General features: G+C 33.6%; 3 protein-coding genes and 1 pseudogene across 5 annotated transcripts; all 4 read right to left on the bottom strand.

Annotated features, from left to right (window-relative positions):
- Positions 1-1,728: 1,728 nt before the first annotated feature.
- Positions 1,729-3,342, bottom strand: LOC121518527 (thialysine N-epsilon-acetyltransferase-like). The gene is made up of 5 exons (XM_041800876.1): positions 3,321-3,342; positions 3,120-3,203; positions 2,596-2,697; positions 2,412-2,452; positions 1,729-1,908 (listed from the first exon to the last, which is right to left on the bottom strand). Exons 1-5 carry the CDS (start codon positions 3,340-3,342, stop codon positions 1,729-1,731), a joined length of 429 nt encoding a protein of 142 aa, XP_041656810.1.
- Positions 3,343-3,458: 116 nt separating this feature from the next.
- LOC121519262 (thialysine N-epsilon-acetyltransferase-like) lies at positions 3,459-6,104 on the bottom strand. Of its 3 annotated transcripts, none has more exons than XM_041802106.1 (6): positions 6,042-6,104; positions 5,744-5,795; positions 4,941-5,024; positions 4,419-4,520; positions 4,236-4,285; positions 3,459-3,633 (listed from the first exon to the last, which is right to left on the bottom strand). In XM_041802106.1, exons 1-6 carry the CDS (start codon positions 6,102-6,104, stop codon positions 3,463-3,465), a joined length of 522 nt encoding a protein of 173 aa, XP_041658040.1. In that variant the 3' UTR covers positions 3,459-3,462. The 3 variants fall into 3 exon arrangements, with proteins under 3 accessions (XP_041658040.1, XP_041658039.1, XP_041658041.1); XM_041802105.1 differs by having other exon boundaries at positions 3,459-3,642; positions 4,245-4,285; XM_041802107.1 differs by lacking the exon at positions 4,419-4,520 and having other exon boundaries at positions 3,459-3,642; positions 4,245-4,285.
- A 1,496-nt stretch (positions 6,105-7,600) lies between these two features.
- On the bottom strand, positions 7,601-10,325 carry LOC121518526 (thialysine N-epsilon-acetyltransferase-like). The gene is made up of 5 exons (XM_041800875.1): positions 10,314-10,325; positions 9,494-9,551; positions 8,972-9,073; positions 8,798-8,838; positions 7,601-8,235 (listed from the first exon to the last, which is right to left on the bottom strand). The coding sequence occupies exons 1-5, from the start codon at positions 10,323-10,325 to the stop codon at positions 8,056-8,058; spliced, it is 393 nt and encodes a 130-aa protein (XP_041656809.1). The 3' UTR covers positions 7,601-8,055.
- A 2,028-nt stretch (positions 10,326-12,353) lies between these two features.
- On the bottom strand, positions 12,354-15,372 carry LOC121519052 (annotated as a pseudogene).
- Positions 15,373-16,828: the final 1,456 nt, after the last annotated feature.

Genomic DNA, 16,828 nt, shown 5'->3' with positions numbered 1-16,828 from the left:
GGGAGGAAATATTTGGCACCATAAGATGCACTAATCCAGTACATCTGCAAAAAGTTAGGGGCTCAAAAGGCATTGCTAAAAACTTAAACAGAAGACCTGATATAAACTGTAAAATGGCTTTTGAAAAAATGTGAAAGAAAAGTAGTATTTAATATTTATGCTGTTGCATCTGTGTTAAGAAAAAAAAATCAGTTTATGTGACTTTTGAGTGCATTTTGAAACTTAATCATCTGTGTAGAAACAAATTAAAAAAACTTTCGTTGGGTTTGTGTATTTTAATCCTTTGTGACTCTTATGTATATTAGACATGTAATGTTTGTAACTGTTTCTTTGGGAGATGTGTTTCTGTAGATTTTTGTACTGTGTGCATTACACTCAATAAACATTATTTACAGTGACTTATTATTTTAAACTATGAAAATATTAAAACGATACAAACATTTTCAGTGTGTTCTGATAAGCAGAGCATTAAGTAATGCACTATTTTGTTTAATTTTATTATAGTCACAGAGGTGTTTTTTGAAATGTTCAGGACAGAAAGAGCAGCAGGAATTGATGGGAGAGAGGGGCAGTGATTATGTTAAGCACAGGTAGTCTGTTGGTTTAAAACGCCACCTGCTGGAATGACCTGGTCTTGCATCCTTAATTTGACTGCCTGTTTGAAATCACACGTTCTGCTGCAAATCTGGGCACAGACTTCACACTTCAGCACAACCTTCTTCAAAAACAAACACCACTTCAGATCAGGACAGTTGAGCTTTATTTAATTTCCATCCATCAGAAATATTTATTTCTTCTTTGTTTTATGTAACTGAGTTGGAAAATTAGGATGCAAAATATTACCTGCCTATCACGAGCAATGGATAATAGCTAATCATCATTTTAGCTCTGAACTCTTTAATTTTTATTTGACAGTATAAGCTCCATACAAACAACCACATTCTTGGCTAAAAAGCTGATTCGGTGTCCTCTTTATCACAGGAAAATCCAAGGAGGAAACTGGAGCATACAAGTCAACTTTTATGATAATAATAATAATAACTTTATATGTATAGGTGCAAAAGACTAACATTTCGATATTCTCTGCATCTTGTATGAAAAAAGGGGGATCCATCATGAACTCTTGCTGACAAGTTCATTTTGGGATCCTTCCATACAGTCACAGTGCATTTAAGAGGCACTGCAATAATCAAATGTTAAGCACAAAATCTAAAAGGCACTGAGGTGTCATGTGGGTCCCTTCAGAGATGAGATCTAGTCAAGAAAAGGCTGTCATATGTGGTTAAACCTGGTTGTTCTCCCCGGCAACTCATATAGACTCTTCTCCAGGTATAAAGTACTGGAGAGTTCCATGAGCCAGACTTCAAAACTAGACGATGTCTCTTTGTTGAGTTTTAAAATGATTTTCTTTACAATTATGTTATATTGCACTGATAAAAATATGGCAAAGAGCTTGTAGCTGTTGGGGCCAACCTAGAATGGCTCTTTTTGAATTTGGGGGAAATATGTCAGACCAGAACTTTTAGGAAATGAGTTCTTTACAAAAACAAATGAGTGATTCTGGAAATAGTGACATTGGATATCATCAAAAAATCCAGTGCTGTTAAATATTTAAAATCTTCTGTTGTCTAAATGTTTAAATCCTTAGACACCATTTTCTTGGGTTGACGGACAGACAAGGTTGTAACAATTATCCCCTTTTTAAACCACAGTCTCTTCAGGAAACGTTCAATCTTTTGGCGCTTCATTTGCTAAATTGTCCAAGTTTTGTCCATCAAAACGTATGAAGTGCCTGCCTTCAGTGACAGTGAGATCCTGAGCTCCTTTAGCAGCATAGAAGTCCCGAGCAGGGGTGTTCCAGTTAAACACAGACAGCTGCAGCTGTGCACACTGCTTCTTCTTTGCAACCTAAACAGACACAACAAATGCTTCTTTGGCTAATAATAATGGTTTTTCACAGTTGAAAGTTAATGTCATATAGATATAAAAAAAAAACACTTTCATATTGTTGCATTGCATCTTTTAAACATGTTATGTTTGTTGTTTTTATGGTGCAAAAAAATTACCCACAATGCAAAAATGTATCATACTGCATAACAATGAATATGCACATTTTAATTTTGGTGCAACAGTTGTACGTGTGCAGTGTTTTGTTTGTTTCTAGTGGAATAAGACATGCAATAATATACAACAACACACACATTATTGTTTTCTAAATACAAAGAGCAAAGCTTCAGCCTTCTTCTCTATTTCAAAGAAGCACAGAAAATTTTGTTGTACAATATGCAATGATGATACAACCTTTCTCTACAATTCTATTTTGTAATATCCTAAGCTCCTGGCTTTTAACCCTAGTTTCATCAAACGTTTTCCTTAAAATTTTGGTCAACAGCAAATAAGACCATACTTACCTCTGCCACTTTGCTCAGTAAACCCCGGCCGATGCCATTTCCTGTAAAGAAAAATAATCAAAATACTTTTATACAGAAGATTTGACATACAAAGTTATGATCTAAATGAGAAGCACTTACAAAATAAAGACTGTCAACATGCTTTCTTTTCATGATTTCTTGGTATAAATTGAATAGTTTTTACCTCTGAATTCCTGCATCACATAAAGGTCCTCCAAATATACAGATCGTCCTTTACGAGAACTATACGTGTAAAAGAAGAAAGAATATCCGACCACTGTGAATCCTATAAGAAAATGTGTATAATGTAGTTTAAAAAGGAAGAAAGTATTGGACATTTTTAAATCAATGCTTACAAATTAGAACTCCATGTACTGCATTGAAACAGAAGAGATTTCAAGTCATTTATTTCATTAAAATGTCTCTAAAAAGGTACAAAACACCCCTGCTTTGTATTTGAGACAGACTGCTACTATTTGTAAGGAAAATAGATGAAAGTTTAGACATACCTAAATCAACCGAAACACTGACTCTGTTTACTCTGTCTTAAGGTACAACCACAACTCTTGAACAGAGTTTGCTAAGTACAGTTTCCAGGACTTATCTTTGGTTTAGCGCTGAAGAAGAAGATATTAGACATTACTAATGTAGTAAGATGAAGCAGATGAAAAATTATTATAAAAGGAAGAACCTTGATCAACACTCTACCTTCTTTAGATTTACTCTCCTCAGGAACTTCTGCAACAAGGCACTCAAAGAAGGGATTCTGGCAGAAACCGTCATGCTCCAGTTCTTGAGCAAAAAAAAAAAAAAAAAAAAAAAAAAAAAGAAAGACACAGATAAAATTTTCAGCTTTCAGTCAGAGTATGTTTTTGTATATATACACAACAACAGCAAAGATCCAAATACGTGGAAATGATAAAACAAGCATGAAAAAAGTCTAAAAATAAAGGTTTCAGGCTGTCCACAAGTTGAACATTTCTTGGGTTGACGGACAGACAAGGTTGTAACAATTATCCCCTTTTTAAACCACAGTCTCTTCAGCAAACTTTCAATCTTTTGGTGCTTCATTTGCTAAATTGTCCAAGTTTTGTCCATCAAAACGTATGAAGTGCCAGCCTTCAGTGACAGTGAGATCCTGAGCTCCTTTAGCAGCACAGAAGTCCCGAACAAGGGCGTTCCAGTTCAACACAGACAGCTGAAGCCGCACGCACTGCTTCTTCTTTGCAATCTAAACAAAAACAAAAAATATGTTTTAGGTAATCATGCTGCTTTTCCACAGAAGAAAGTTGATGTCACACAGATATAAATGACACATATTTCAAATTGCTGTTGTGAATTTTTTAAAGGTGCAACTAATTAATTTTTTCATGCACAAAATGCACACTCCATAAATGTATGTTTGATGTCTTTTTTGTGTAACAGTACTGTCTGCACAACATTATCTAGGGCTGTTCCTTTTGCAGTAATACCTCAGATTCTTACATTAAATTCTAAACATTAAATGTTCCTTGTTAGACGCCATAATATTCTGCAACAGTGAAGACATCACTGAAGACTGCACTACATAGATTTCTAAATTATTTTCTATTCTGCACTGTTTTAAAATAAAATTGAAAAAAATCATAAATTTGTACAGTATGCATGTGTGGCTATATGTGACATAGGTTATTCTTTTTTATTTTGAAAAAGTACTGATTTCTTTATACAATATGCAAAGACAATAAATAACTCTGTATTATTCTCTTTTAATTGCTTTCAGGCCCAGTTTTATTTTCTAAAAACTATATTTCCTTTTAAATATTGTTTAACAGCCAACAAAACCATTCTTACCTCTGCCACTTTGCTCAGTAAACCTTTGTCGATGCCAGTTCCTGTAAAGACAGATAATCAATACTTGTGTACAGAAGTTTTGATATAAAAAGTGAGGATCCACTCAAGTAACAAAAAAAATACTCTACAAGATCCATTAAATGACTTTGTTGGCATAATTTCAACGGATTTTACCTCTGAATTCTGGCATCACATAGAGGTCCTCCAAGTATACAGTCCGTCCTTTCCAAGTACTGTACGTGTAAAAGTAAACAGCATATCCAACAACTGTGTATCCTAGGTGGGAACATGTGAAATAGAATCCAAGAAAGGAAGAAAGAATATCAGAAAAACACTGCTAACAAATTGGGACTGTGTTTCTGTATGACATGAATAAGAGATTATACGTCTTGACCATCACTGGACTGTTAAATTATCCCTGCATTGTCTTTTAAGATAGACTGTTATAGTCCTTCTACAGAAGAAAATAAAAAAAGTCAAAAGACTATCTAACGCTGGCCCTGTTTATATGAACTTTGCTGTAAACACCAGTACTTAACAGAATTTGCTTAGTACTATACAGTTCCCTGGACTTATCTTTGGTTTAGTGCTGAAGAAGAAGAGATTAGACATTACTAACATAGTATGATGAAGAAAAGCTCCCAGCACACTGAAAATTATTATAAAAGCAAGGCAGAGCCTTGATCAACACTCTACCTTCTTTAGATTTACTCTCCTCAGGAACTTCTGCAATGAGGCACTCAAAGAAGGGATTCTGGCAGAAACCGTCGCGCTCCAGTTCTTGAGCCAAAAAAAAAAAAAAAAGAAAGAAACAGATAAAATTTTCAGCTTTCAGTCAGAGTATGTTTTTGTATATATACACAACAACAGCAAAGATCCAAATACGTGGAAATGATAAAAAAAAGCATGATAAAAGTCTAAAAATAAAGGTTTCAGGCTGTCCACAAGTTGAACATTTCCTGCCTTTCCTAAATGTGAAAATCCCTGAATGCTTCAAACTGTTACCTGCCTGCATTCTACCTTTCCTCTTTTAATGAGTACATATCTTCCCTCATGGGGCAATGTGCATCTCTGAATAGTTTCCAATCCTTAAAGAGTTTACTGTTAAACTGATGTCAGACTGCATTTTGTGCAAATCTATGACCACTTATACCACTTGAATAGGCACTCATATACTCATATACCTAAACCAGAAAAACCACAGGTGTAATTTTTGGTATTAAGCAGCATCCACCCATTTAGACACACTTGTTTTGACTTGTTTGTGAATGGCGTGGCTTCCAGGATGTTCATGTTCAAAACATTGATGTAGTTAATGTGCAATGTAATATTTAATCAGGATTTGATATGTTTGCTCTTAAAATAATTTATGACTGACATAAATATATTTTGAATAGCTTACCTCGTTTTTATTTTGATCAGACTAATTTGACATTAATACTTTAACTATGAGATATTTTAAAACCTGTATTCTTCTCTTTCAATATATCCAGATTTACCTTCATGAGATATCTTCACCTGGTCAGGCATTTTTACAAAGACTGACAGCTCCTGCAGAGAGGGAATTACAGCATGGTAAATTACAGTATTATTGACTCGTGTTAACAGCTAAATAAAACTTGAATTACATCATTATGTATAGGACGGGTGTATTTCATCAATAAGGAACGCGTCAATCATTCAGAACAATTTAAGTGAGGAGCAAGCCTAAAAACGTGTAGAGCAGAAGTATACCATTCACTATAACAGTGAACAGAGTGCAGATAACTAGCATATTTACATCAAACTATCACTCACCATTATCATTCTTGAGATTTCTTTGCAGTCTTCTTTCGTTGCAGCCCGTATTTTAAAATTCATGTTTGCAGGGACAACAAAAACAATCTGTAAGATGCACTTCACTTCTACTAAAAGTGTGTATAAATAACACTAGAGTTAACCTGCGCTGAGCAATTCTGATAGACAGACAGGTCAAGGACAGGATCCCAGTGCTCCGCAGAATCATGCTACCATCTGGTTTTGCTGTTTAGAGGCTTCACGTATTCGCAGAGGCGGGGCAACCTACAAAAATATTGGATGATTTTATCATCTGATTTGTACGGAAGAGTATTGGGGCCACTGAAAAAAAAAATTTGAGACGAAAAATTTTTTTTCACTTGTGAGAAAAAAGTCAGAATTCTGAGATTAAAGTCAGAATTCTGAGAAAAAAGTCAGAATTCTGAGATTAAAGTCAGAACTCTGAGATTAAAGTCAGAATTCTGAGAAAAAAGTCAGAACTCTGAGATTAAAGTCAGAATTCTGAGAAAAAAGTCAGAATTCTGAGATTAAAGTCAAAATTCTGAGAAAAAAGTGAGAATTCTGAGATTAAAGTGAGAATTCTGAGATTAAACTCAGAATTCTCACTTTTTTCTCAGAATTCTGACTTTAATCTCAGAATTCTGACTTTTTTCTTACAAGTGAAAAAAAAAAATTCGTCTCAAATTTTTTTTTTTCAGTGGCCCTAATACTCTTCCGTAGATTTGCTCCAACTAGAACTACAAAACAAAACAATATATTTCATAGATGACCTTAAACTATTTTGAGTCGTATTTTCGTGTCGATTTTGGGGTGTAAAAAGTATTTTAATGACATTAGGTGTTTGCACTGTCCATGTATCCTCAAACCTTCCTCAGGTTTTTTTTTTTGGTTGAGTAAGATGACTTTTGCACCTTTGTTCATTAAATGCAACATATCAGTTTGTCTGCATAGGTAAGGGGCTCAAAACGTCATTCTACAAGTTTCTACAGAGAACCTGATATAGATTTAAAACCAGCTTTCCTAAAGGAATGGTGGTCTATACTGTATGATCTACTGTATCTGAAAAAATCATATTCTGTGACTTGAGTGCATTCTTTAACTTTTTCATGTGTGTATAAACAAAAAATATTTGAAGTTAGTTTTGTGCATTTCAATCATTTTTCATAACTCATGTATATTATAAATAACTGTTTCTTTGGGTGATTTGTTTCAGTAGGTTTTTCAATGAACACTAGATATCAACATTTTAAATGTGTAGTCATCTCTCATATATTATTTTATTCAATACTTAAACTGACATTCAAAATTTGCATTTGTCATTTTTATTTCTATCATTTGTGTTCTTTTTTGTTCCAATTCTATTCTTTCCCTCTCGTATGAATATGAGACCTCCTCTGTTTGGTCTGATTGCTGTTTATTTTTCCCTGAGTCCATGCCTTTGCTGTCAAAATACTTTGTAAACATTGGTTTATAAAGATGCTATATAAATAAAGTTATCCTGTTTTGTTTTTTGCACTTCTCAAAAGGCAGATGAAGCTTTATTTTACTGTTGCCTTTAATAATTTTATATTAAATGTAATCCAAGGAAATTAATATGTGATTATACATTGTTGAATGTCACTTTCTGAAAACATCACATTTATTCCTAAAAAAAAAAAAAAAAAAATCAAATATAATCCTGTTTTGCATCTGTCTACAGCAAACAGGCAGTCACATTAAGAGTAACGGGTACATTCTTGTACAGGAGGGACTTTGTTACAAAAATGGTATGTATATTTATACCGATATTTATACGATACCTCTACTGGCTAAGATGAGTCTAGAAATATTGACAAAATTGGCAAAAATCCAATACTGTGCATTCCATGCATTCAAATCCTTAGACATAACCTTCTTAAGTTTAGGGACTGACAAGATTGTATGGCTTATTTTTGGCCCCACAGAATATAAAAACAAATCATTTATACCAATCAAAAACATTAACAATATTGGACACATTTTCTTCAGCAAACTTTCAATCTTTTGGTGCTTCATTTGCTAAATTGTCCAAGTTTTGTCCATCAAAACGTATGAAGTGCCAGCCTTCAGTGACAGTGAGATCCTGAGCTCCTTTAGCAGCACAGAAGTCCCGAACAAGGGCGTTCCAGTTCAGCACAGACAGCTGAAGCCGCACGCACTGCTTCTTCTTCGTAATCTAAACAAAAACAAAAAATATGTTTTAGGTAATCTTGCTGCTTTTCCACAGAAGAAAGTTGATGTCACACAGATATAAATGACACATATTTCAAATTGCTGTTGTGCATTTTTTAAAGGTGCAACTAATTAATTTTTTCATGCACAAAATGCACACTCCATAAATGTATGTTTGATGTCTTTTTTGTGTAACAGTACTGTCTGCACAACATTATCTAGGGCTGTTCCTTTTGCAGTAATATAATATAATATTCATAATATTCTGCAACAGTGAAGACATCACTGAAGACTGCACTGCATAGATTTCTAAATTATTTTCTATTCTGCACTGTTTTAAAATAAAATTGAAAAAATCATAAATTTGTACAGTATGCATGTGTGGCTATATGTGACATAGGTTATTCTTTTTTATTTTGAAAAAGTACTGATTTCTTTATACAATATGCAAAGACAATAAATAACTCTGTATTATTCTCGTTTAATTGCTTTCAGGCCCAGTTTTATTTTCTAAAAACTATATTTCCTTTTAAATATTGTTTAACAGCCAACAAAACCATTCTTACCTCTGCCACTTTGCTCAGTAAACCTTTGCCAATGCCAGTTCCTGTAAAGACAGATAATCAATACTTGTGTACAGAAGTTTTGATATAAAAAGTGAGGATCCACTCAAGTAACAAAAAAAATACTCTACAAGATCCATTAAATGACTTTGTTGGCATAATTTCAACGGATTTTACCTCTGAATTCTGGCATCACATAGAGGTCCTCCAAGTATACAGTCCGTCCTTTCCAAGTACTGTACGTGTAAAAGTAAACAGCATATCCAACAACTGTGTATCCTAGGTGGGAACATGTGAAATAGAATCCAAGAAAGGAAGAAAGAATATCAGAAAAACACTGCTAACAAATTGGGACTGTGTTTCTGTATGACATGAATAAGAGATTATACGTCTTGACCATCACTGGACTGTTAAATTATCCCTGCATTGTCTTTTAAGATAGACTGTTATAGTCCTTCTACAGAAGAAAATAAAAAAAGTCAAAAGACTATCTAACGCTGGCCCTGTTTATATGAACTTTGCTGTAAACACCAGTACTTAACAGAATTTGCTTAGTACTATACAGTTCCCTGGACTTATCTTTGGTTTAGTGCTGAAGAAGAAGAGATTAGACATTACTAACATAGTATGATGAAGAAAAGCTCCCAGCACACTGAAAATTATTATAAAAGCAAGGCAGAGCCTTGATCAACACTCTACCTTCTTTAGATTTACTCTCCTCAGGAACTTCTGCAACGAGGCACTCAAAGAAGGGATTCTGGCAGAAACCGTCGCTCCAGTTATTTAGACAAAAAAAAAAAAAAGAAAGAAACAGATAAAAATTTCAGCTTTCAGTCAGAGTATGTTTTTGTATATATACACAACAACAGCAAAGATCCAAATACGTGGAAATGATAAAAAAAAAAGCATGATAAAAGTCTAAAATTAAGGTTTCAGGCTGTCCACAAGTTGAACATTTCCTGCCTTTCCTAAATGTGAAAATCCCTGAATGCTTCAAACTGTTACCTGCCTGCATTCTACCTTTCCTCTTTTAATGAGTACATATCTTCCCTCATGGGGCAATGTGCATCTCTGAATAGTTTCCAATCCTTAAAGAGTTTACTGTTAAACTGATGTCAGACTGCATTTTGTGCAAATCTATGACCACTTATACCACTTGAATAGGCACTCATATACTCATATGCCTTACCCAGAAAAACCACAGGTGTAATTTTTGGTATTAAGCAGCATCCACCCATTTAGACACACTTGTTTTGACTTGTTTGTGAATGGTGTGGCTTCCAGGATGTTCATGTTCAAAACATTGATGTAGTTAATGTGCAATGTAATATTTAATCAGGATTTGATATGTTTGCTCTTAAAATAATTTATGACTGACATAAATATATTTTTGAATAGCTTACCTCGTTTTTACTTTAATCAGACTAATTTGACATTAATACTTTAACTATGAGATATTTTAAAACCTGTATTCTTCTCTTTCAATATATCCAGATTTACCTTCATGAGATATCTTCACCTGGTCAGGCATTTTTACAAAGACTGACAGCTCCTGCAGAGAGGAATTACAGCATGGTAAATTACAGTATTATTGACTCGTGTTAACAGCTAAATAAAACTTGAATTACATCATTATGTATAGGACAGGTGTATTTCATCAATAAGGAACGTCAATCATTCAGAATAATTTAAGTGAGAGCAAGCCTAAAAACGTGTAGAGCAGAAGTATACCATTCACTATAACAGTGAACAGAGCGCAGATAACTAGCATATTTACATCAAACTATCACTCACCATTATCATTCTTGAGATTTCTTTGCAGTCTTCTTTCGTTGCAGCCCGTATTTTAAAATTCATGTTTGCAGGGACAACAAAAACAATCTGTAAGACGCACTTCACTTCTACTAAAAGTGTGTATAAATAACACTAGAGTTAACCGGCGCTGAGCAATTCTGATAGACAGACAGGTCAAGGACAGGATCCCAGTGCTCCGCAGAATCATGCTACCATCTGGTTTTGCTATTTAGAGGCTTCACGCATGAGTAGAGGCGGGGCAACCTACAAAAATATTGGATGATTTTATCATCTGATTTGTACGGAAGAGTATTGGGGCCACTGAAAAAAAAATTTGAGACGAAAATTTTTTTTTCACTTGTGAGAAAAAAGTCAGAATTCTGAGATTAAAGTCAGAATTCTGAGAAAAAAGTCAGAATTCTGAGATTAAAGTCAGAATTCTGAGAAAAAAGTCAGAATTCTGAGATTAAAGTCAGAACTCTGAGATTAAAGTCAGAATTCTGAGATTAAAGTCAGAATTCTGAGATTAAAGTCAGAATTCTGAGAAAAAAGTCAAAATTCTGAGATTAAAGTCAGAATTCTGAGATTAAAGTCAGAATTCTGAGATTAAAGTGAGAATTCTGAGATTAAACTCAGAATTCTCACTTTTTTCTCAGAATTCTGACTTTAATCTCAGAATTCTGACTTTTTTCTTACAAGTGAAAAAAAAAAATTCGTCTCAAATTTTTTTTTTTCAGTGGCCCTAATACTCTTCCGTAGATTTGCTCCAACTAGAACTACAAAACAAAACAATATATTTCATAGATGACCTTAAACTATTTTGAGTCGTATTTTCATGTCGATTTTGGGGTGTAAAAAGTATTTTAATGACATTAGGTGTTTGCACTGTCCATGTATCCTCAAACCTTCCTCAGGTTTTTTTTTTTGGTTGAGTAAGATGACTTTTGCACCTTTGTTCATTAAATGCAACATATCAGTTTGTCTGCATAGGTAAGGGGCTCAAAACGTCATTCTACAAGTTTCTACAGAGAACCTGATATAGATTTAAAACCAGCTTTCCTAAAGGAATGGTGGTCTATACTGTATGATCTACTGTATCTGAAAAAATCATATTCTGTGACTTGAGTGCATTCTTTAACTTTTTCATGTGTGTATAAACAAAAAATATTTGAAGTTAGTTTTGTGCATTTCAATCATTTTTCATAACTCATGTATATTATAAATAACTGTTTCTTTGGGTGATTTGTTTCAGTAGGTTTTTCAATGAACACTAGATATCAACATTTTAAATGTGTAGTCATCTCTCATATATTATTTTATTCAATACTTAAACTGACATTCAAAATTTGCATTTGTCATTTTTATTTCTATCATTTGTGTTCTTTTTTGTTCCAATTCTATTCTTTCCCTCTCGTATGAATATGAGACCTCCTCTGTTTGGTCTGATTGCTGTATTTTTCCCTGAGTCCATGCCTTTGCTGTCAAAATACTTTGTAAACATTGGTTTATAAAGATGCTATATAAATAAAGTTATCCTGTTTTGTTTTTTGCACTTCTCAAAAAGGCAGATGAAGCTTTATTTTACTGTTGCCTTTAATAATTTTATATTAAATGTAATCCAAGGAAATTAATATGTGATTATACATTGTTGAATGTCACTTTCTGAAAACATCACATTTATTCCTCAAAAAAAAAAAAAATCAAATATAATCCTGTTTTGCATCTGTCTACAGCAAACAGGCAGTCACATTAAGAGTAACGGGTACATTCTTGTACAGGAGGGACTTTGTTACAAAAATGGTATGTATATTTATACCGATATTTATACGATACCTCTACTGGCTAAGATGAGTCTAGAAATATTGACAAAATTGGCAAAAATCCAATACTGTGCATTCCATGCATTCAAATCCTTAGACATAACCTTCTTAAGTTTAGGGACTGACAAGATTGTATGGCTTATTTTTGGCCCCACAGAATATAAAAACAAATCATTTATACCAATCAAAAACATTAACAATATTGGACACATTTTCTTCAGCAAACTTTCAATCTTTTGGTGCTTCATTTGCTAAATTGTCCAAGTTTTGTCCATCAAAACGTATGAAGTGCCAGCCTTCAGTGACAGTGAGATCCTGAGCTCCTTTAGCAGCACAGAAGTCCCGAACAAGGGCGTTCCAGTTCAGCACAGACAGCTGAAGCCGCACGCACTGCTTCTTCTTCGTAATCTAAACAAAAACAAAAAATATGTTTTAGGTAATCTTGCTGCTTTTCCACAGAAGAAAGTTGATGTCACACAGATATAAATGACACATATTTCAAATTGCTGTTGTGCATTTTTTAAAGGTGCAACTAATTAATTTTTTCATGCACAAAATGCACACTCCATAAATGTATGTTTGATGTCTTTTTTGTGTAACAGTACTGTCTGCACAACATTATCTAGGGCTGTTCCTTTTGCAGTAATATAATATAATATTCATAATATTCTGCAACAGTGAAGACATCACTGAAGACTGCACTGCATAGATTTCTAAATTATTTTCTATTCTGCACTGTTTTAAAATAAAATTGAAAAAATCATAAATTTGTACAGTATGCATGTGTGGCTATATGTGACATAGGTTATTCTTTTTTACTTTGAAAAAGTACTGATTTCTTTATACAATATGCAAAGACAATAAATAACTCTGTATTATTCTCGTTTAATTGCTTTCAGGCCCAGTTTTATTTTCTAAAAACTATATTTCCTTTTAAATATTGTTTAACAGCCAACAAAACCATTCTTACCTCTGCCACTTTGCTCAGTAAACCTTTGCCAATGCCAGTTCCTGTAAAGACAGATAATCAATACTTGTGTACAGAAGTTTTGATATAAAAAGTGAGGATCCACTCAAGTAACAAAAAAAATACTCTACAAGATCCATTAAATGACTTTGTTGGCATAATTTCAACGGATTTTACCTCTGAATTCTGGCATCACATAGAGGTCCTCCAAGTATACAGTCCGTCCTTTCCAAGTACTGTACGTGTAAAAGTAAACAGCATATCCAACAACTGTGTATCCTAGGTGGGAACATGTGAAATAGAATCCAAGAAAGGAAGAAAGAATATCAGAAAAACACTGCTAACAAATTGGGACTGTGTTTCTGTATGACATGAATAAGAGATTATACGTCTTGACCATCACTGGACTGTTAAATTATCCCTGCATTGTCTTTTAAGATAGACTGTTATAGTCCTTCTACAGAAGAAAATAAAAAAAGTCAAAAGACTATCTAACGCTGGCCCTGTTTATATGAACTTTGCTGTAAACACCAGTACTTAACAGAATTTGCTTAGTACTATACAGTTCCCTGGACTTATCTTTGGTTTAGTGCTGAAGAAGAAGAGATTAGACATTACTAACATAGTATGATGAAGAAAAGCTCCCAGCACACTGAAAATTATTATAAAAGCAAGGCAGAGCCTTGATCAACACTCTACCTTCTTTAGATTTACTCTCCTCAGGAACTTCTGCAACGAGGCACTCAAAGAAGGGATTCTGGCAGAAACTCGCGCTCCAGTTCTTGAGCCAAAAAAAAAAAAAAAGAAACAGATAAAAATTTCAGCTTTCAGTCAGAGTATGTTTTTGTATATATACACAACAACAGCAAAGATCCAAATACGTGGAAATGATAAAAAAAAAGCATGATAAAAGTCTAAAATTAAGGTTTCAGGCTGTCCACAAGTTGAACATTTCCTGCCTTTCCTAAATGTGAAAATCCCTGAATGCTTCAAACTGTTACCTGCCTGCATTCTACCTTTCCTCTTTTAATGAGTACATATCTTCCCTCATGGGGCAATGTGCATCTCTGAATAGTTTCCAATCCTTAAAGAGTTTACTGTTAAACTGATGTCAGACTGCATTTTGTGCAAATCTATGACCACTTATACCACTTGAATAGGCACTCATATACTCATATGCCTTACCCAGAAAAACCACAGGTGTAATTTTTGGTATTAAGCAGCATCCACCCATTTAGACACACTTGTTTTGACTTGTTTGTGAATGGTGTGGCTTCCAGGATGTTCATGTTCAAAACATTGATGTAGTTAATGTGCAATGTAATATTTAATCAGGATTTGATATGTTTGCTCTTAAAATAATTTATGACTGACATAAATATATTTTTGAATAGCTTACCTCGTTTTTACTTTAATCAGACTAATTTGACATTAATACTTTAACTATGAGATATTTTAAAACCTGTATTCTTCTCTTTCAATATATCCAGATTTACCTTCATGAGATATCTTCACCTGGTCAGGCATTTTTACAAAGACTGACAGCTCCTGCAGAGAGGGAATTACAGCATGGTAAATTACAGTATTATTGACTCGTGTTAACAGCTAAATAAAACTTGAATTACATCATTATGTATAGGACGGGTGTATTTCATCAATAAGGAACGCGTCAATCATTCAGAATAATTTAAGTGAGGAGCAAGCCTAAAAACGTGTAGAGCAGAAGTATACCATTCACTATAACAGTGAACAGAGCGCAGATAACTAGCATATTTACATCAAACTATCACTCACCATTATCATTCTTGAGATTTCTTTGCAGTCTTCTTTCGTTGCAGCCCGTATTTTAAAATTCATGTTTGCAGGGACAACAAAAACAATCTGTAAGACGCACTTCACTTCTACTAAAAGTGTGTATAAATAACACTAGAGTTAACCGGCGCTGAGCAATTCTGATAGACAGACAGGTCAAGGACAGGATCCCAGTGCTCCGCAGAATCATGCTACCATCTGGTTTTGCTATTTAGAGGCTTCACGCATGAGTAGAGGCGGGGCAACCTACAAAAATATTGGATGATTTTATCATCTGATTTGTACGGAAGAGTATTGGGGCCACTGAAAAAAAAATTTGAGACGAAAATTTTTTTTTCACTTGTGAGAAAAAAGTCAGAATTCTGAGATTAAAGTCAGAATTCTGAGAAAAAAGTCAGAATTCTGAGATTAAAGTCAGAATTCTGAGAAAAAAGTCAGAATTCTGAGATTAAAGTCAGAACTCTGAGATTAAAGTCAGAATTCTGAGATTAAAGTCAGAATTCTGAGATTAAAGTCAGAATTCTGAGAAAAAAGTCAAAATTCTGAGATTAAAGTCAGAATTCTGAGATTAAAGTCAGAATTCTGAGATTAAAGTGAGAATTCTGAGATTAAACTCAGAATTCTCACTTTTTTCTCAGAATTCTGAGTTTAATCTCAGAATTCTGACTTTTTTACAAGTGAAAAAAATTGTCTCAAATTTTTTTTTCAGTGGCCCTAATACTCTTCCGTAGATTCGCTCCAACTAGAACTACAAAACAAAACAATATATTTCATAGATGACCTTAAACTATTTTGAGTCGTATTTTCGTGTCGATTTTGGGGTGTAAAAAGTATTTTAATGACATTAGGTGTTTGCACTGTCCATGTATCCTCAAACCTTCCTCAGGTTTTTTTTTTTGGTTGAGTAAGATGACTTTTGCACCTTTGTTCATTAAATGCAACATATCAGTTTGTCTGCATAGGTAAGGGGCTCAAAACGTCATTCTACAAGTTTCTACAGAGAACCTGATATAGATTTAAAACCAGCTTTCCTAAAGGAATGGTGGTCTATACTGTATGATCTACTGTATCTGAAAAAATCATATTCTGTGACTTGAGTGCATTCTTTAACTTTTTCATGTGTGTATAAACAAAAAATATTTGAAGTTAGTTTTGTGCATTTCAATCATTTTTCATAACTCATGTATATTATAAATAACTGTTTCTTTGGGTGATTTGTTTCAGTAGGTTTTTCAATGAACACTAGATATCAACATTTTAAATGTGTAGTCATCTCTCATATATTATTTTATTCAATACTTAAACTGACATTCAAAATTTGCATTTGTCATTTTTATTTCTATCATTTGTGTTCTTTTTTGTTCCAATTCTATTCTTTCCCTCTCGTATGAATATGAGACCTCCTCTGTTTGGTCTGATTGCTGTTTATTTTTCCCTGAGTCCATGCCTTTGCTGTCAAAATACTTTGTAAACATTGGTTTATAAAGATGCTATATAAATAAAGTTATCCTGTTTTGTTTTTTGCACTTCTCAAAAAGGCAGATGAAGCTTTATTTTACTGTTGCCTTTAATAATTTTATATTAAATGTAATCCAAGGAAATTAATATGTGATTATACATTGTTGAATGTCACTTTCTGAA

Source organism: Cheilinus undulatus, linkage group 12, assembly GCF_018320785.1.
Source record: "Cheilinus undulatus linkage group 12, ASM1832078v1, whole genome shotgun sequence".
Lineage (NCBI taxonomy): Eukaryota > Metazoa > Chordata > Actinopteri > Labriformes > Labridae > Cheilinus > Cheilinus undulatus.
Note: the sequence above shows the minus strand (reverse complement) of the source record. Positions and strands in the feature narration are given on the sequence as shown.